Raw genomic sequence first — 21,539 nt, 5'->3', positions numbered from 1 at the left:
CGTCTCTGCTCTGAGTCGCAGGACCAGCCTGAATTGCTACAGTGTCACACCCAGCATGTTTTGAAAAGAGTGTAGTGAGTCATATATGATGGTCCTCAGACTGGTGCTTGTTTTTCAGCCAATTTTGAGCTTGTTCAACTGCAAGAAAAACTGAAGGAGACAGAGGAAGCCATGGAAAAATTGATCAACCGAGTGGGGCCCAATGGCGGAAGGTAGGTTTTCAGGACTCAGACTGTTTCCGATATAGAGAGTCAATTCAAAATTTTGTTTTTCTTTAGTTTTGGGGGCACTTCTTTGCATTTTACATAGTTGTCAACTTAGTTGTCATTTGCATATTACTTCTCACGTATCGTGTCCATTTTCATGCTATAAGCAATCTCAGGTTTCTTGAGCATATGTTCAGCTCTATGCACATTATTGCGAGTAAATTTGTGAGCAAATCCTGATGGGTTAAATAACTAGGTTTTAAGGAAGACAGTTTCCTAGCTTGTCTAAAAAAAGGCATAATTTTAAGTAAAACCAGATTATTAAATATTGTGCTATTTGAGACCAAATGAGAAAACAGAGCAACTGTGATCAGATTATGCATTTGGTTTATGTTGCTCCTGCCAGAACAGAGTTAGACACGGAAAGTAGGTGTCAGGAACCAACCCAGCGCCTTAGGACGCCCCACAGGGAAGACTCACTGCTGTTACTACAGGGCCGGCTGTGCATCTGCAAAGGCAGTTTTCGGAGGTTGATGGAGGTGGGCACAGCTGAGAACACATGAGTGTGGGAAGGCCAGGAAGGAGACACCACCATGTGGGATTGAGAATAACGAGAGATTCTGTCTGAGTGAGCCCTTCTAACAAGAACTGAGGAAGAGCAGGGATGAGGGGCCAAATCCCAAGCAAGAGAATGTGTTGTGAAAGGTCTCTCCCTATAGCCCTATGGACTCACTGTGACATCTTTATTGCTCCAGAAAATGTCCACCTCACCTAGGCCTCTTTTGCCTGCCATCCTCAGAGGTGCTAGAGCCCCGTGGCCCTCACTCTGCTCCCTGGCCCCAGCCTTGCCCATCTTTGGTGAGAGAGAAGAGTGAACATCCTCAGATTGCACACTTTTGTCTTGGCTTTTCCCTGCAGTGTCTGCAGTGCTGCTGAAAAGACATTTATGAGGATGGACCTTGCCTGTATGGGCCCAGCAGCCTTGACCTTCTTTTAGTCTAGAGAGCAGAGTGACTATCTGGAATGTTCCCCAAAGTGGTATAGATATGTGCACATATCTATACATGAGTATACTGTGTGGTTGTATAAATTATTTTATTCAAATACAGTGATCTGCGTGTACCCCCCACCGCTCCCCCCCAACCCCAGCCATCCCCACCTCCCTCCCCTGCTTCCACCCCTCTTGGTTTTGTCCTGTGTCCTTTATAGTTGTTCTTGAAAATGCTTCCCTCCTTCTCTGCCCAGACTGTGAGTGGCACAGGGTAAGAACAGAAAAGATCAGAAAAGTGTAGTTGCTCAAACTGGCAGTCACATTCATACAAATTCTCGTACATTAGGCAATATATAAAAAGCATTCAGCCCAGAGCTTGGTCCTTAGTAAGTAGTCAGTAAGTACGAAAAAAAAGGAAAATTTTAATATTTATTGAGCACTTAACAAGGACCAATATCTGGGCTAAATGCTTTTTATATATCATCTAATGTATGAGAATTTGTACAACTGTGACTGCCAGTTTGTGCAACTATACTTTTCTGATGTTTTCTGTTCTTATGCCACTCACAGCCTGGGCAGAGAACTGCCAGGCTTTTATTGACCCTCATGACCCTCATTTAAGTACAGATACTTTAAAAATATCTGTACTTGGCCCTTGTCCCTCTGAAGTCTCCCACCACACTTATGGGTCATGAAAGCCCCAGAAGAATACCTGCGGGCCTGGCCTCCCTCCTGGGAGACCCAACCCCTAGGTTTTGGCATGGAAACCACATGAACATACTTTCTCACTGTTATTCCCATTCATACTCCCTTAGCTCAAATCAAAGAACCCCACCATCCCACCGGTGTACACCATCTGCCCATTGCCAAGGCCAGGCACACAATACTGTAAACCCTAAGTATTGTCTGTCCTCTTTGCACTAAGATTGTTGCTACGTGTTCTGTGTGCAAAGGCACAGCACTTGTCCCCACCTGCAGCTGGAATTGTGTCACTTGGTTGTTTGTGGGGCCACAGGTCCTGGCTAAAAACCTTTACTCATCAGACGCTGGCGGGTGGGCTCCTTCCAGCCAGCCTTGAGGTGATAGTTATATAAAATGTTTTCCACAGTATGGCTCAGGAACTGGAGAATGGTTCCCTTTCTCCCGAAGAGAGCATAGCTTGTGGCTGTCTTTCCCACATCTCTTATTTTCCAGTCCATGAAGATGTGACTTTCTCTTTGACACCTTTTATCCGACACCTTTTATCCTTACAATTAGGCCCTAGCTGAAAACGTTTCAGGGAATTCAACCCTGAAAACTGCAAGGGCCAGGTGGCCCCATGCTTGACGTTGTTTCCTTTTAATACTTACATCCTCAAATCCCAGATTCTGATGCAGCTGTTCCTCCACAAGTCTGTGCCTCTAAGATTATTAGTCCAAAACACCCCAGTATTTTTTTCTGTCAAGATTTTTATCACATCTCTTGGCTTTCGGGGGGCAAGGAGAGGGTGTAAGACAAAGACAATGTGTTCATTTACAGCCTTCTAAGTACTTTTATGTATATAATATTCACTCTATATCAGCAAACTTTTGTTTAAAATTTCAGAAATACGCAGTTTCTGAACTTCCATCTTAATGCTTGTGTGAGGATCAAAATACAGGAAAGGTTTTTAATACTATCTAATAAAACTTTTGGACAGCTTTCTCTAAATAGTGTATGTCTGTGTACATGTTTAAATAATGTAGCCTCCTGAAGGCGTGGATCATGCCACGTTCCCTCAGATGCTAGGCCCAGTATCCAACCCAAGGACACAGAGACCAAGGAGAAGATCTAGGAATCAGAGTCAAGGTGCCCTCATTTAGATCCTTATGATCAGCTAAGTGTCCTTTCCAGAGCAGCATGTCTAGTGTAACTATTCACCCCCTAGAAGCACGGTGTGGCCTGAGGGCAGCCTCTGGCAGCAGGCGGCCCTGGCAGGCGTGGTGAGTATGTGTGGGACTGTAGATTCTGCAATATTCCAGTGCTGGAATATAAGCTCTCTGAGAACGGGATTAGTCAGTTTTGTTCACTGTGTTCACATGGTAGGTATTAAGTAAATGCCGTTGGAAAAGAACAGGTAATTCACTTTTGATACAAGCATTTGCACATGTATTATGGTCAAAGAGTAAATCGTGGCCATTCCCTATTGAGATTCTTCATTTCCTGATTCAAAGTCTATGATATAAATCATGGCTGACACCTGCCCTTATCCCCATCAGATGTTGAGTGCCTCTTCAATGAATGAGTGTCTGAGAGGGAACTCATCGGCTGCCCCTCGCTGAGCTCAGTTTACCTTTACTATTCCCCGTCTCCGCAGGTGGCCCCACCATTTGCTTAGCAGAAATGAGACGTCATCCTTGATTCACCGTTTCCTTCACTTCCCATATCTCTTTGATTATTGTGTCTTGTCATTTCTTCCTAATTAATAAGTCTGTCTCCCTGCAAAAGACACTAAGCTCCATTAGGGCAGGGATTAATTATCCTTCTTATTCCCAGAGCCTGGCACAGGCCCATAGTAGGCTCTGAAATAAGTATTCATTGAAATGGAAGAAAGAATGAGTGAGTGAATGAATGAATACCGTTATTTTTGACATAGTTCAGAACTCTCTCATGTGCTTCCTTTTTCTCTAATTTTGCCTCCCTTCAGTTCACTTTCTGCTTTTTGGACAGATGGACTGTGTCTTCTGTTGTACTTGGTCCTGGGTGATGTGGCCCTGCACACCTCTTTCCCATCATGCTCTCTGTGGTCCAGCTGCACTAACCACTTGTTCTAGAACTTTGCATATACTTTTTTCATTTGCTTGGGTGTAACGCCCACCCTACCTTACACATACTTATTTTAACTTGCTTGTCTCATAGGTCTCAAGTTAGACATCATTTTCTCTGAGAGTCCTTTCCTGGACTCAAAACTTGGTTATGTATTCCTACTATGCACTCCCATGCCACCTAGGTTTGGTACTGTATGTATCATGTTACTTTCTGATTTTCTGTTAACTTTTGTTTTCCCTGATGCCCTCTGACCTTCTTGAGGACATGGATTCTTCATTGTTCAGATTTGCGTTCCTTGCTGGCACATTGACAGTGTTGGTACATGTCGAAAGAGTGATTGAGGCAGATCTAGAGAAAGCACTTCAAAGTTGGCATTTTCAGCAATAATAACAACATCTTCTATGGTACCTATTTTTATTCGCAGGCCAGTACTCAATCCACTGAGCCACACCAGCCAAGTCTTGGTACCTGTTTTGATTTGTTCTGTGCAACCCTATGTAGTTGTCATGGAAGCAGTGTTTCTCTATAAGGAACTGCATGCATCTCGGAGGTAGAGTGTGCTCTAAGAACGTGTTACTAGTTCTCAATGGCAGCTGTAACAGTTTACTGCAAAGTTAATGGCTTAAAACAACGCACATTTATTATCTTACAGTTCTGTATGTTAAAAGTCCTACACTGGGCTAAAATCAAGGTGTTGGCAGGATTGTCTGCTCTTTCGAAGGCTCTGGGGAGAACGTTTCCTTGCCTTTTTTTAGACTTTAGAAGCTGCCCACATTTCTTGTCTCATGGACCCTTTCCTCCATGTTCAAATGCAGCAATAGTGGGTTGAGACTTTCTCACATCATTGACCTCTTTTGTTTCCCTTTTCCATTTGTAAGGACTCTTATAATCACATTGTGCCCTCCCTCATAATCCAGGATAATCCCTCTAGTTCAAGTCCATCTGAATAACAACCTGAATTCCATTTGCAACCCTGAGTGTCCTTACATATGTGGCAACATATTACAGGATCCAGGGATTAAGATGTGGACACTTTTGGGGGGCAAGGGGGAATATTCTGTCAACCACAGAAGGTCTGTGGAATAGGGGGAATTTGAACAAACCTTGAGGGTAAAAGGCAGAGTTTGGGGAAAGAATTTCAGAGAGGGCAGCACAAGCAACGAACAAGATGAGAGAGTCAAGGCATATTTTCAGAGCAGCAAGTAGTCCTGAGTAACTGGAGTGGGGTAGACCAGGGAGGGGGTAAATGACTAGAGGTAAGTAATGGGGAAAAACGGAAAGGTAAACTAGGACCAGGCTGGAAGGCCCGAGTGGTAGGCTGAGGTGGAAGTGCATTGTCTTTACAGCGGGGGCCTCTGTGTGCTTTCAGGGAGTAATGCCATTATCTTCCGTGCTTTGGAAAAATGACTCTTACAGTGATGTGTAGAGTGGCTTGTATGCCAAAAGGTGATTGAAAAAGTCTTAGTGAAAGGTAATAAATAAGCCAGTGGAAGTGGGAAAGAGGGGCCAAATTCAGGGGACTGCATGGAGGAACAAAATCACAGGCTGCGTGAAGATTCCTTGGTTGCAAGCAGCCAATCTGGGTATTAAGTATTTGGAGGAGGCAGCAGAGGTTATTGGAAGAATATCGATGGCTCACAATATGGGAGGAATAGCTAATGACCAGGTTTCAGGAGGAGTAGGAAGCAGAGCAGCTCTGGGGATTTTGGGAGCAGGAACAAATGGGCAGTCCTGCAGGAACCGTTGCCAGGAGGAGTTAATATGAAAAGTTTTCAGATGAAGTGTCATTGGGTTCAAGATCTAGTTTTAGGAGAAAGTACACTTGCCACAACTTGGCTCCTGTGTATATCACTGATTCGATCACTGCAGCCAAGGAAATGAAGTGTGCTGGTTGGCCATGGACCACCTGGCCATCCTTGAAGGGGGGGGGATGAGGGGTGGTTGGCTTCAGTCTAACCTTTGCACTGTGAGCGGAAGAGGGGTTGGCTCCCTAAAGGAGAAAATGACTAACTAGATAAGAGTAATTAATGAAGAGCAAAAAGGAGATAAAGATAAGTTGGAGATTTATAGCCCAAAACTGTAAGGACTGTTAAGACAAGCACAAAAGAGGGAGAAGATAAGGCTTGGGATAGGCATCCTGAGTTCAGCTTTGAATATGATTAGGGGCCTTCCCAACATCCGTGTACAATAAAATATACAAGAACAATAGGAAATTTGGGTATTGAGGTCAGAACAAAAGGCTCATGTTTGGCAAGAGGAAGGGCCGTGGGGAGAGACAACATCACCCAGTCCTGAAGCATCTCGTCCTGTGGGACAGGAGCCTGTAGTCAGTCTTCTGCTAGTCTGAATTCCATTCTAGCCATGAGTGGTTGTGTCAGAAACTGTTTGATTCCCTCTGTGCTTAACTCTTAGATTCAGAGCTTGGTGATTTCCCTGGGTGAATAGCATTCAGTCCCTTGTGGAGGATGTCTCCCAACTTGACCTTTTATTTTTCTGGCATCTTGGAATCTGCCATACCCAACCTCCCCTCGCCTTCCTGTCTGTGCAGCTGCTCATGATCTGAGGCCCAACTAGGACCCGGTTTTGAAGAATGAACTGAAGGAACCTCAGTGTAGTGGCAAGGCCTCCAAGTGGAAGTGCGCAGGAGATAACGGGGATCATGAGCCTGACTGTGTGAGAAGTCAAGAGTGAAGGCAGAGTTTGGGCATTGTCAGTGTGGATGTGATGGTTTGATCTGTGACCCTGGGCCAGCTTCCTGAGGGTGTGATGGGGCAGTGGAGAAAGAGAGTCCTAGGACTGAACCCTCAGGAAAACCATGTTTTAGGAACTGGGAAGGAGAAGTGAGCCATGATCAGAGATAAGAATGGTTAAGGAAGTGGTAGCAGTACATTTTGAGGATGGGATGGTTCACAGTACAGAGAAATCACGAAGAATGAGATGTGAGAAAAAGGCTTTTGGACTTGAGAGTAAAATGGTTGGTGATTTTCACAAGTTTTGGCAAAATGATGGAATGAAAGCCAGGTTGCAGGGAGGTGGGAGAAAATGGATGGTAAGGAAATGGGGACCAGTCCAACACATTAGCACGTACGGTGTTCATGGCACTGCACCTATATAGTCATATAGTGGGCACCATCTTCCAGGAGTAAACCAAGTGGAGACCATAAGGGATCTGTGAAAATAAATTCGAAAGGTAGAAGGTAGGCCGTGGTTAATTGCCTAATGCGTGGTACAGACAACACAAGTACACTTAATCAGAAATGGAAGAGGATGCTTTAGTTTGGAATTCTCTGAGAAAGCTTCCCTTGTCTGTGTCTGCTTCTGTTAGCCATCCCTTTTTAATTAAGGCTCTGATTTTTCATGAATTAAGAGACACAGAATTCAGGCTGTTTCTCATACAGTAAAAATCAGAATACACTGACTATGATTCAGAGAAGTAACGTGTGCAGCCTGAGAGCAAGAGCTTTGTGATAAGCGCATAGGGTATTTTAGGGTAGGGGACCTAGCTGCCTGGAAGCACCCCACAAAGTGGGTCATTGTAAGAATTGGGGGTTACATAGAGCAGATGAGTAGTTGCAGCGAGTCCGGACTCCTGGACTGGTGGGAAGAGCAGAGCTGTGAGAGGCCCGATAATGTATGAGTTTAGCTGATGGTAGACCGACAGGCTGCTCCAGGTCACGGCTCCGGGGCAGTTTAGTGTGGAAGAAGTAGAACTGGCGTTTCTGTTTTCTTCCCACTGAGAGCTGCAGAAACGGTGCACCTTTATTTTCCTCACATTGAAGGGAGAAACCCTTTTTTCTTTTTCCCCATTGATCTTTAAGGCTAAAGTTTGTTAGGCTAAGCATAAGGAATGCAGGCTTCTACTACTGGCTGATAAGAAAAATAGATGGCACCTCCAGGGGGTGCTGTGATCCAGAATATTTCAGGTTTCCTTCATGAGTGTTACATTGATTTCAAATGCTTTGGGTTTTTAAGAGATGAATAAGTAGTCTCTGTTAAATCCTGACACTAGACAGAACTGGTCCCAAATAAGGCAGTGCTCAGTCTTCTGTATAGGGCCTTGTCTGCCCATATGTGTGATGCAATATTTCCTTCTCAAAAAAAAATGGCCATTATCCTTGAGCCTCTTCTTATTTTTGCCAACATTTGTCCAGAGCCTCCCAGCTAAGCTGGAACTCAAACCCAGGCCTTCCAAACTGTGGAACTTGAGCACTGTGCTTTAAGAATTGCACTGAATGCTGTCAGAAGTTAGGAGACTTTAGTTAAAGTGTTGACATTAACTAGCAATAGGAATGTATAATTTTCCCTCTGAGGGTCTCCGTTTCCCCAGTTTCTATGGCCTGGATAATTGATTGATTGGTCAGAATGATCCAGCTATGGAATTTCAGGGTGTATGTTTATTTCTGCACAAGCACATGCAGCCTGGTGGTTGCAGGGGTGACCTAGTAGCATGTTTTTCCCTTGTTGAGGCTAATGGCTCAGCACAGATGCTTTTGATGACCTCCTTCAGACAAAGGTTGCTTGTAGTAAATGGAATCATATTAAGTAACAGTGAACTTGCTTGGAGATTAGAGAATGAGAGCAGTGAGGCAGACTGAAAGAACACTGAACTGAAAGCTGAGACATCTGAGGTCTGGTCCCAGCATTGACCTTAACTCATTGTAGGACCTTGAGCAATCACTCGATCTATTCTGGGCCTTATTTTCTCCAGTTGTAAAATCAGAACATTGAACTAACATGTCTAATGACCAGCTGTGCTGTTCTAGGATCAAGTCCTAGACTAATTATGTGCTGCTGTTTCACTTCCTGTTCTGAGATCCAGACAGATCATAGCGATGTAATTTATGTTCATTGCCAAGGAGTGTTTACCACTAAATGGCTGGGTTGTCTGATATTTCTAAGCAGAGCACAGACCGTGACTTCTGACCAAGAAAAACGATTGCTGCATCAGCTCCGAGAAATAACCAGGGTCATGAAAGAGGGAAGATTCATTGACAGGCTCACTCCAGAGAAAGAAGCTGAGGAGGCCCCATACATGGAGGACTGGGAAGGTAAACAGCATCTTCTCATTTCTTTTGTTAGTTGCCAGCCCAGAAAAGAGATAAGTTTTTAAAAATAAGCTTTATTACTGAAGTATAATGTATCTACAGTGAAATTCACCAATTTTAAGTATATAGTTGGATGACTTTTGACAGATGTGTAGAGTTGTGTAATTATACCACAATCATGACACAGAACATGTCCATCACCTCAGAAAGTTCCTTCCCCTTTGGCAGCTGATTCCCCCCTCCTGTCAGTGGCAACTGCTTTCTGTCCCTTAGTGTTACCTTTTCTATATAAATAGGTCACACTGCACATGCCTTCTTTCAGGTCTGGCCTCCTTGATTTAGCATGGTGCTTTTGAGTTTCATGTAGTGAGTATACCAGTACTTTTTTTAACTGCTGAGTCATATTTGGTTGTATAAATATATCGTAATTTGTTTCTCTATTTGCTAAGTTAGGAACATTTGGGTTGTTTCCATCTTTAGGCTGTTATGAATCAAGCTGCAATGAACTTTTGCATACAATTCTTTGGATATATGTTTGTATTCCTTAGGGGTATATACCCAGGAATGAGGTTTCCAGGTTTTATGATAAGTATATATTCAACTGTATTAGAAACAGTCACCTGGCTTTGCAGAGTGTGTCTGCCATTTAGCCTTCCCACCGGTAATGTGTGAGAATCGTAGTTACAGCATCCTGGTAACACTTGGCATTGTCAGTCTTTCTAACCGTAGCCTTTCTAGTGAGTGTATATATAGTATCTCAGTGGTTACTTTAATTTGCATTTCTCCAATAACTGATGATGAACATTTCTTCACGTGCTTATTTGCCATATGTTGTCTTCTACCTTCTTAAAAATGTGAGGTATGTTTATAACAGCTTCTTAAGAGTTTTGGCTGCTGATCTTATCATCTGTGTCATTTCTTAGTGTGTTTTTAGTAATTATTTTTCCTTTGTTATGAGTCCTAATTTCCTGCCCTTTTTGCATGCCTGGTAAGTTGATTGGATGATGGCTATTGCAGATTTTATACTGTTGGATCCTGGATTTTGTTTTAGTGCTTTAAATAGTATTGGTCTTCTTTCTGGCACACAGTTTAATTACCAGAAATCAGTTGGTTCCCTTTAAGCCTTATTTTTAAGGTTTGTTGGAGTGTGTCCAGAGCTCCCTTTATGCTGTGTCCCTAGTAAGGCCCTGCCATTCTCAGGACTCTGCCTGATTAACGCTCCACAAGGTCTTTCCGCTCTGGCTAGTGGGAATGTGAACTACTCCCAGCTGTGTGTGAGGTCCGGGAATTTTTGAGCCTAATGCTTCCAGTAGTTCTTTTCTTGGCTTTGGGTAGTTCTTTCCTACATATGCACAGGTCAGAACTCGGCTGAAAACGTGAAAAATTCCCTCTGCAAATCTCTGGAGCTCTTGCTTTATGAAGCTCCTTTCTCTTCAATATTCTTTCGTGTAAATTCTAGCTGTTCTGGCCTCCCTGAACTCTAATCTGTCTTCCCAGATCAATGAGACTGCTGGGCTGTTTCCCTTTTCTCAGGGGTCATTGCTACACTACCTGCTGTGTAATGTTTGGAAATTGGTGCTTCACAGGCTTCTTTTGGTTTTCTAGTTGTTTAATGGGAGGAGTCCCCATGCTTCCATTATTGCAAGAGCAGAAGTAAGGGTCTATGTATGAACAGCAAAATGGTACTAGATATTCTAAATAGTTATAGATAAGGAGAGGAACCTTAAAAACTAGAAAAGTAGTTGAAAATATGTGCTGGCTCTTTAGTAGCAAAGGATGACTTTTTGAGCATATAAGCAATGCAGGATGCATTCATAATAAAAACTCTCAAAAAAGAAATAGAGGGGAATTTCCTCAACTTGATAAAGAGCAGCTACAAAAACCTACAGCTAACACTTCATTTAATGGTGAAAGATGAATGCTTTCCCCCTAAGGCTGGGAACAGGCAAGGGTGACTTTTCTCATTCAGCACAGCGCTGAACATTCTGAACATTGCGGTCAGGCAAGTAGAAGGAAAAGTTTAAAAAGGGAGAAATAAAACTGTCCTTATGTTTAGATTCCATGATTATAGAATATAGAATTCTGTAAGTTACAGAATTTATTCTGTAAGATATAGAATTCTGTAAGATACAGAATTTACAGGGAAGAATAGTGGAAAGAAAGGAGCTTCATAGAAAATTGATCTGTAGAAAACCCTGAGGAATCTATTAAAAAGTCCTAGAACTTATAAGTGAGTCCAGCAAGGTCATAGGATTCAAGATAAACGTACAAAAATCAGTTGTATTTCTATATATTAGCAACAAATATGACTATGTTTACATCTAAATTAAAAATTTGACACCACAATTAATATCATTCAAAAAAAGAAAAAGACTTAGTGTAAATTTAACAAACACGTTAGGACATGTCTGCTGGAAACTGTACAACACTGATGAAGGGAACCAAAGAAGTCCACCTGGAGAGACACACCATGTCACAGATGGGGAGACTCAGTACAACTGTCTGTTCTTCCCAGATCGACACAGGTTTAACACTGTGCTTATCAAAACCATAGCAAGATTTTTTGTAGATAGAGAAAAAAATTATTCTAAAATATATAGAGAGAGGAAGAGGAAATACTGTAAAATAAATAATTTTTGAAAAGAAAAATATGAGAGGAACCAGTATACCTGATTCTAAGACTTATGTTATAGGTACAGTGATCAAGAAGACCATGTGGTATTTGTATAGGAATAGACACAAGGAAAAAAAGAACAGAAGGCCCAGAAATAGACCCACACAAATATGCACAACTGATTTTTTTTTTTTTACAAAGGTGCAAAAGCAATTCAATGGAGGGGAGAGAGTCTTTGTAACAAATGGTGCTGGACCAATTGGATATCCGTAGCAAAAAATTACCTCAACCTAAGTTCTCCATCTTATATAAAAATAAACTAAAAATAGATCATGTGGACATAAATGCAAATTGTAAAACTAAACCTTTTTTAAAAATAGAAAATCCTCAGGATCTAGCATTAGGTAAAGAGTTTGTAGGCCTGACATCAAAAGCACAATTCATAAAAGGAAAAATAGGTAAACTGGGCTTAATCAAAATTAAAAACTTCAGCTCTGCAAAAGATGATGAAAAGACAAGCTACACAGTGGGAAAAATATTTGCAAATCATATATCCACAAAAGACTTACATTTAGACTATATAAAGAACTCTCAAAGCTCAACAATAAAAATAACCTAATTAGGAAAAATAGGCAAAAGATATAAATAGATATTTACCAAAAAAGATATACAGGTGGCAAATAAGCATACAAAAAATGTTCACTCATTAGCTACTGAGAAAATGCAAATTAAAATCACAGTGAGAGGACTTCTGGTCAAGATGGCAGCAGAGGTAAACATGGCTCACCTCTTTCCACAACCACATCAAAATAACAACTAAAATATAGAACGACCATCAATCAGAACTGTCAGAAATCAAGTTCTGGCCATGATAGAGGCATGGGTAGATACACTTTGCCTCCTTGCACAACCAAAAGGAGGACAAAAACAAATTTAAACACAAAAAACAACCAGAACTGACAAAATTGAACTGTATGGAAGTCCAACAACCAAGGAGTTAAGAAACATTCATTGATACTAGGAGAGGTGGAGACAGGCAGCCGGAATGGAGAGGATGCAAGGAAAGGCAGGGCTGGAAGACTAGGCAGTCCCACCTGTGTGTGTGGATCAACAGGGAGAAACAACTGGGGAGCGAGACAGACTATGCAACCCAGTGCAGGGGCTCCAGTGCAGGGAAATAAAGCCTTAAAACCTCTGACTGAAAAAAAACCTGTGTGGGTTCAAGTGGCAGGAAAAACTCCCAGCCTCACAGGAGAATTCATTAAAGAGACTCAAAGGGTCCTAGAATGTACACAAACCCACCCACTCTGGAATCAGCACCAGAGGGGCCCAGTTTGCTTCTAGGTAGTGGGGGGAAGTGACTGAAAGCCTATCAAGAGCCAGGCAAGCAGCATTGTTCCCTCTCTGACCCCTCCTCCACATAAAGCACCACAACACAGTGAAATAGGTTGCCCCACCCTGTCGAATACCTAAGGTCCCACCCCTTACAACGTAATAGGTACACCCAGACAAAGAAATATGGCCCAAATGAAAGAACAAATCAAAGCTCCAAAAATAAAACTGAGTGATGAAGAGATAGCCAACCTATCAGATGCAGAGTTCAAAACACTGGTAATCAGGATGCTTACAGAAATGGTTGAATATAGTTGAAAAGTGGAGGAAAAAGTAAAGGATGTGCAAAATATAATAAAGAAAATATACAGGGAACCAACAGTGAAGGGAGGGAAGCCAGACTTAAATCAACAGTTTAGACCAAAAGGAAGTAGAAAAACATTCAACCAGAACTGAATGAAGAAACAAGAATTCAAAAAGACAAGGAGAGGCTTAGAAACCTCTGGGACAAGTTCAAACATTCCAACATCCGAATCACAGGGGTGCCAGAAAGAGAAGAGGAAGGGCAAGAAGTTGAAAAAATAATGAAGGAGAAATTTGCCAGTCTGGCAAAGAAAATAAACTTCCAGGAAGTCCAGGAAGCTCAGAGTCCCAAAGAAGTTGGACCCAGTGAAGCACACACCAAGGCACATCATAATTACATTACCCAAGATTAAAGATAAGGAGAGAATCTTAAAAGCAGCCAGAGAAAAGAAGACAGTTACCTACAAAGGAGTTCCCATAAGACTGTGAGCTGGTTTCTCAAAAGAAACCTTGCAGGCAAGAAGGGGCTGGAAAGAAGTATTTGAAGTCATGAAAGACAAGGACCTACATCCAAGATTACTGTATCCAGCAAAGCCATCATTTAGAATGGAAGGGCAGATAAAGTGCTTCCCTGATAAGGTCAAGTTAAAGGAGTTCATTATCACCAAGTCCTTATTATATGAAATGTTAAAGGGACTTATTTAAGAAAAAGACCAAAAACACAAACAGTAAAATGACAGTAAACTCAAAACTATTAACAACTGAGCCTTAAAAAACAAAAATGAGCCCTGGCTGCTGTAGCTCAGTGGATTGAGCATGGGCCTGTGAAGCAGGGGGTTGCTGGTTCGATTCCCAGTCAGGGCACATGCCTGGGTTGCAGGCCAGGTCCCAGTGGGGGACACATGAGAGGCAACCACACATTGCTCTTTCTTTCCCACTCTTTCTCCTTCCCTTCCCCTCTCTCTAAAAATAAATAAAATATTTAAAAACCCTGAACATTTTTTAAAAAAGCAAAAAAAAAAAACCAACCTAAAAAGTGAACTAAGCAAACAACTAGAACAGGAACAGATTCACAGAAATAGAGATCGTATGGAGGGTTATCAGTGGGGAGCAGGAAGGGGAAGAATGGGAGAAAGGGTACAGGGAGTAAGAAGCATAACTGGTAGGTACAACATAGACAGGGAGAGGTTAAAATAGTTTTGGAAATGGAGAAGCCAAAGAACTTATATGTACGACCCATGGCCATGAACTCATGAGTGGGGGGGAATGCTGGTGGGAGGTGAGGGGTGCAGGAGAGAAGTGAATAAAGGGGAGAAAAATAGGACAATTGTAATAGCATAATCAATAAAATATACTGTTAAAAAAGCTGTCAGAAATCAAATTGAATGGAAGTCACAACTATGGAATTAAACCACATCCTTCCAGACTGATAGGTAAGGCCAAGACACAGAATGGACTGGTCCTACATCCACGTGTGATGGGTAAAAATTCAGGAAGGATATCTTGGGAGTGAGTAATCCCAACTCTACACCAAGCCCCCCAGTCCAGGGTTCTAGTACCAGGAAGATAAGGCCCCATAACTTGTGGCTGAAAAACCAGTGGGGATTCCATTGGTGGAAGAAATCTGGAGTCCTAAGCAGTTCCTGTTAAAGAACCCACACATGGACTTCCTCAGACTCATGCCCTGTCAGCTCCAGCTCTGGGGTAGCAGCTTGAAAGGCACCAGTGGCATGCATATAGGAAGGAACTGAAGTGACTGGCATCAAGGCAAGAGCTGGGGAATAGGTTTTTCCAAAACAGAAAGGCAGGCAGAGGCCATTGTTCCCTTTCTGAGCCCTCCTGTACTTAGAGCCACAGAGCCAGCATGTGGGTGCCATATCTGAGACTCCACCAGCCTGGCTATCACTGTTTGCCCCAAGATGGAGATCCCTTGAGACTCTGTCCCACCCAACTTATAGGCCCACCTAAGCTCCTTTTCCATATGAATGGCTGCTCTTGTCTAATGCTTCACAACCTCTGAAATCCTCTCAAACAAGCAACAGCAAGTCTCCATGAGCCCCCAGACCCAGTACCTCTTGCTAAGTTGCCCTTATGCCTGGCACTAGCAGTAGCCAGCCTAGATTCACAGCTTGGCCTCTCCTGGGAATCTCCAAGCCCAGCGCAAGTAGCAGCCATCTTAGATTGCTTTATAGTTCAGGCAGGATGGCCCTGGGCAAAACACATGTGGGGGCTGACCTTGGCCTGTACCACCCAGGAAACCCCAGAGCCAGTGCACCCACTGGATAGCTACAGGCCATGTTGGAGCATCAGCACCCTGCCCCCGCACAGCTGATCCTCCATGGAGAATGGAGGATGGTGGTCAGTGGACACAGCCAGTCCTTGGAGCTGACTGGCCTGGGTAAATCCCTCCCATTGATCTGCCAACAGCAACCAAGGCTCACCTACAACAGAAGGGCATACTCTCAGTCCACACGAAGGACACACCGTGAGTACCCAGCTAAGGTGATAGGGGCAGCTGTGCCCCCATCTAATGTGCCACTAGGCCTTGCAGGACACCTACTACGTTAGGCCACATGACCAAGACAGGGAGTCATAGCAGTTCTACTTATAGAAACAAACACAGGGAGGCTGCCAAAATGAGAAAACAAAGAAACATGGCCCAAGTGAAAGGGCAAATCAAAACTCCAAAAAAAAGAACTAAACAAAATGGAGATAGGCAATCTATCACATTTAGTGTTATAAGGATGCTCAAGGAACTTAGTGAGGACCTCAACAGTGTAAAAAAGATCCAGTTAGAAATGAAGTATACACTAATTAAAATAAAAAACAATTTACAGGGAAACAACAGTGGAGTGGGCAGAGCCGAGAATCAAATCAAAGATTTGAAACATAAGGATGCAAAAACCCATTTTTATGTCAGAACAAGAAAAAAGAACCCAGTAAAATTGAGGATTGTGTAAACAAACTCTGTGACAGCTTCAAGCGATCCAACATTCGCATCATAGGATGCCAGAAGGAGAAGAGAAAGAGCAAGAGATTAGAAATCTGTTTGAAAAAAATAGTGAAAGAAAACTTCCCTAATTTGGTGAAGGAAATAGACATGCAAGTCTAGGAAGCACAGAGTCCCAAACAAGATGGATACAAAGAGGCCCACATCCAAGACACATTGTAATTAAAATACTGAAGGTTAAAGATAAACAGAAAATCTTAAAAGAAGCAAAAGAGAAGCAGTTAGTTACCTAAAGGGGAGTTCCAATAAGACTGTCAGCTGATTTCTCAAAAGAAACCTTGCAGGCTAGAAGGGATTGGCAAGAAATATTCAAAGTCGTGAAAAGCAGGGACATACAGCCAAGATTGCTCTACCCAGCAAAGATATTTAGAATTGAAGGTCAGATGAAGAGCTTCCCAGACAAGAAAACTAAAGGAATTAATCATCACCAAACCACAATTATATGAAGTGTTAAAGGGATTTACTTTAGAAAAAGGTCAAAACTATGAACAATAAGGTGGCAATAAATATATATCAAAAACTGAGTCTACAAAACAATATAAGCAAACAAGAACAGAGACAGAATCATGGATATGGAGAGCATTTTGATGGTTGATAGAGGGGAGAGGATTGTCGGGAAGTGGGTGAAGAGGTGAGGGGATTAAGAAGTACAAATAGATAGTTACAGAATGGCCATGGGGATGTAAAGTACAGTATACGAAGTGGAGTAGCCAAAGAACCTACTTATGACCCATGAACGTGAACAGTGGTGGGGGAATTGCCTGCAGGAGTGGGGGGTGCTGGGTGGAGGGAGGCAAGGGGAGAAATTGGGACAACTGTAATAACATAACCAATAAAATAGAATTTAAAAAATAAAAGTTAAAAAAATTACAATGAGGTACCACTACGTACCTATCAGAATGGCTAAAAATAAAACAAAATGAAATAAAATAATAACATAATAAAAATTAACAATGCCAAATGCTGGTAAGGATGTGGAGAAAATAGATTCACTCATATGTTACTGGTGTATTACACCCAATCTGGAAAACAATGTGGCATTTTCTTTAAAAAACTAAACAAGCAAATACTATATAATGTAGCAGTTGCTCTCCTGGGCATTTATCCCAGAGAAATGAAGACATGTTCACATAAAGATTATACCTGCATATTTACAGCAGCTTTATTTATAGTAGCCCAAAGCTGAAAACAACCCAAATATCCTTCAACAGGTGAACGGTTAAACAAACTGTGGTGTATCAATTCTGTGTTACAATACTCAGATAATTATGCTGAGTGAAATAAAAAAGCTAATTCCAAAAGGTTATACACTGTGAATCTATTTATATAACGTTCTTGAAATGACAAGTTTGTAGAAATGGAGAACAGGATAGTAATTGCTAAAGGGTAAGGAGGGAGGTGGAGGCCGGAGGGAGTAGGTGTGGCCGTGAAAGGGCAGCATAAAGGATCCTGGTGATGGTGGGGATATTTTGTGTATCGACTGTATCAACATTCACATTCTGGTTGTGAAGAGGCTACCATCGGGAGAAAGTGGGTAAAGGTACATGGGGTTTCTGTGGTATTTCTTACAACTACATGTGAATTTATAATTGTCTCAAAAATGCTAATTTTAAAAAGCAACAGAAGAAACTGTTAGGGAAAGTTTGGTTTGAACAAATAAAAGTTTTACCTTCTGATGATGAAACTTCACAAAGTTTAGAAGTCAATCCTAAACTGGAAAAATACTTAACAACAAATATGAAAAGAAGTGATTTTTTTAAAAATATTTATTTATTTATTTATTTGTTTGTTTGTTTGTTTATAAAGAGGAAGGGAAGGAGAGAGGGAAACATCAATGTGTGGTTTTTTTCTCTCACATCCCCCTACTAGGGACCTAGCCTGCAACCCAGGCATGTCCCCTGGCTGGGAATCAAACCCGTGACCCTTTGGTTTACAGGCCTGCTCTCTATCCCCTGAGCTACACCCCCCAGGGCAAGAAGTGATTTTTAATATATAAAAAGTTCTAATTTGGAAAACAGTGATATCTTCCTATACAAGCAGTGCACAAAAAAAATGCAGCTGGCCACAAAATACATGAAAAAGTATTTCAATCTCACTAGTGATCAAGGGAATGAAAATTGGGATTCCTTTCCCTCCAAATTGCAAATGTTCATTATATAATCATGTTCCCAAATAAGGTAAAATCCTTATTACTTTATTTTCTACCTACCTCTTAGGTGTTGGGGAATTTTAGCTACAAATGACTTTTAAAGATATTAGCCTTTTCTAATTTTATTTAACAGTGGCATTACATTTCTAACCACATTATCATTATTTTACATCAATAATTCTTACTCATTGTTTGCCAGTTTCCTGTATATAGTATCTTTTTTCGTGAATTAAAATTTTTTATTAATTTTTGTATTTGTCAGAATAATTCCTTAAGTACCTCCCCCATCCCACCCCCATATAGAGTGGTGTATTTTCTGCATGCTTGGATATATGTACATATCATTTTTACCTTTATACAAATAATTTGTGTTTATTTACAAATAAAAAAGTGATACGATCATGCCATTTTCCTGTACAGACACGAGAGCATTACTTCCTTCTCCACATTCACTGATGTGGAAGAAGAGGAATCCTGTCTGAGTCCGCTGCTTTCTCCGTGGGCAGCCTGCTTTTAGAGAGCTGGTTTGGTTTCCGCCTGGGAATCTCTGGTTTTGCACTCACCCCTTTGTGTTTGGGCAGGCTCGTTGGCATATGTCTCAGTATGTATGAATGTGTGGATTTTTTCATAGTGTTTTCATCTAGCATTTATAATTTCTTTGGTTGTCGCTTTCATTTAACCTACTCCGCCTTCTCATTCTAGAATTCCACTAGTTCTGAGATTGGATATCCTGGGTCAGTCTTCCATGCAGCTTATCTTTTTTCTCATAATTTCTGTTTCTTTGTCATTTTTATCTTTGCCTTAGAGACTTCTCAACTTGGACTTCTAATATACTAATTTGGTTTTTAGCCATGTCCATTTCAATCTGCTATTTTCTTCCTCCATTGAGTTTAAATGTTTTATGTAATGATGACTTTGTATTTCTAATAGCTCTGTCTTACTTTGTTTTTGCTCCCTTTTTACATTGAAGCCTGGTTGGTTTTATTGGCAAATTACCCCTCTGAATATCACTAGGAATATCAGTTTCGAGTTGACCGACATTAACTCCTGTTTCCTGCATGGACTGTTTTTTAGGGCCTCTTTGCAGAGTTTGCTTCATTTGGTTCCCCTGTTTCAAACTTTTGCTTTTACTCATAGGACCAGCCATTTTTTGTTGCTTTTTATATTTTTAATGCAGTTCTTGAGTAACCCACTAATGTTGGGTGACAGGCCACCTCAGCAGTTGTGGGGGTCACTTCGATTTTCTTCAGCAGGCCTCCCCGCCTTAAACCAAAGCAGATAGCGAGGGGAAGCTTTGTTCTTGGTGTGGGGAGAAGACCGGGCATGCCAGGAAATGGGCTTCTCCTAAGGACTCAGTGGTGGAGAACGTAAGCTGTTGACCAGAGAGGTAGGGCGGGCCTTGGGCACCTGGACTCCGTTTCATCGGGCATGGCGTGCGCCTGCAAGTTAAGGTCCTGCCTGTGACCAGGTGGGTGTGGTAAGGTGGACAGTTTTTTATGTCACTGGTAGGACTAAAGATTTGTACCATTCTTCTGGAAAGCAGTTTGGCAGAGTATAAAAAAAGGGGTTTTAAATGTCCATTCTCTGTGGTCTTCATAGTTTTCATATTTCTTGAAGTATATCTTAAAGAAACAGGGAAATAGAAATGGACTTATATGCAGACCTCTTAACTGCTAGGTTACTTACAGTAAGGGAAAACTGGAAAGAACCATGTCTTACAGAAGAGGTGGGGTGAATCAGGTCAGTCAGGTGTAGCCGTATGCTGCCGTGTTCTGCAGCCAGCTCTGAAACAGCTAATGACATGGAGAGATGCTCACGATACAATGTTGAAAAAAAATTGATGTAACATTTTATATACAGCATGGTCCTTCTTTAGTAAAAAATATGCTTATATAGGATAAAAAGGTCAGAAGTGATACAACAAATTATCATCAGTAGTGGAATTCTAGGTGATTTGTATTTTCTTTCCAAAACCTCTATTTTTCAAATTTTCTATGAGTCTGTGACTTTTATAATTAGGAAAAAAACAGTAAATGTTTAAAATGTCTCCTCTTACTGTACACTGCACCAAAAAGATCTGCTTTTCAGAATTTGTAGGCAGAAAGTGGTTTACACTCGGGCTGAATTTGCCGACGGTCATAATGTGCACACGGGGGTTGAATCCGGCCTCCCACACTGGGAGGGAGCGCGGCGGCTGCCAGCACTGCCGCGCTGCTCGCCCCGGCCCATCTGCCGCCCATGCTCGGCTCGGCTGACACAGATTTATAATTTCATTCTTTAATTTGGCAACATTTTCTCTTCTCTCATTATCGTAACTGGAATTCAGTACCAGCATTCCTCACTTTGTTTACCAGGTGGTGGTTTTCTTTTGTTCCATTTTGTGAAGATGAAGAAGCCAACAACAGGAATTCTGTGTTGTGAACTGCAGTGGTTGTCCTCTGGGACCTCGGGCCTGTCCTGCTGAAGTGCTCTCTGTTTCTGACACTTGGAAGCCATTTCCATTTTTTAAATTAGTTTCGTAGGAGGCTTCTTTTCAAAGAGCCTAGCGTTCCTTATGCCCATCCCTCCTGTGCTTCCCCCCTCTCCCCAATTCCTAGGAAGATTTGGAAATGGTTACAAATAGAAATTATAAACATTAGCCCTGGCTGGTGTGGCTCAGTGGATTGAGCTTCAGCCTGTGAACTAAGGGGTTGCTGGTTCGATTCCCAGTCAGGGCACATGCCTGGGTTGTGGGCCAGGTCCCCAGTGGGGAGTGTGAGAGAGGCAACTACACATTGATGTTCTCCCTCTTTTTCTCCTACCCTTCACCTCTGTCTATAAGTAAATAAATAAAATCTTTAAAAAATTATAAACATTAGCCTTGAGCTATATATATACTCTCTTCATCTGGTGGGCGCCCCCCTCCACTCCGAGGGCTATGTTGTTTGCTTAGTTTTCATCAGCACTACAGAAGCTAGACGTACACTCTGGCCCAAGCACCCTGAACTCAAGATGGGATTTTCATCTGAATGGGTTTGTGTTTCAAAGAGCACTGGGACAGGCAGCCAGACCACTAAGAATTTACTGCAGTGAAACTAGAGCTGTTAGTCACCCGAGAGAGAT

At 42.0% G+C, this 21,539-nt stretch overlaps 1 protein-coding gene across 7 annotated transcripts in view; it reads left to right on the top strand.

Moving 5' to 3' along the window:
* The window catches only part of RIC3 (RIC3 acetylcholine receptor chaperone), a 57,043-nt gene that overhangs the window by 30,916 nt on the left and 4,588 nt on the right, over nt 1-21,539 (top strand). For 3 of the 7 annotated variants that reach the window (XM_037133848.2, XM_053673069.1, XM_037133845.2), the window contains exons 4-5: nt 119-212; nt 8,884-9,032. In XM_037133848.2, coding sequence (XP_036989743.2) covers nt 119-212; nt 8,884-9,032 — 243 coding nt within the window. Of the gene's footprint in view, nt 1-118; nt 213-8,883; nt 9,033-20,791; nt 21,245-21,539 lie in introns of those variants that run through there. The other 4 variants (XM_037133849.2, XM_037133847.2, XM_053673070.1 and 1 more) reach the window with 4 other exon arrangements.

The sequence above is a fragment of the Artibeus jamaicensis genome, unplaced genomic scaffold (genome assembly GCF_021234435.1).
Source record: "Artibeus jamaicensis isolate MK-2021 breed Jamaican fruit bat unplaced genomic scaffold, CSHL_Jam_final contig_797, whole genome shotgun sequence".
NCBI lineage: Eukaryota > Metazoa > Chordata > Mammalia > Chiroptera > Phyllostomidae > Artibeus > Artibeus jamaicensis.
The sequence above is the reverse complement of the archived record's forward strand: the minus strand, read 5'-3'. Positions and strand labels throughout refer to the sequence as shown.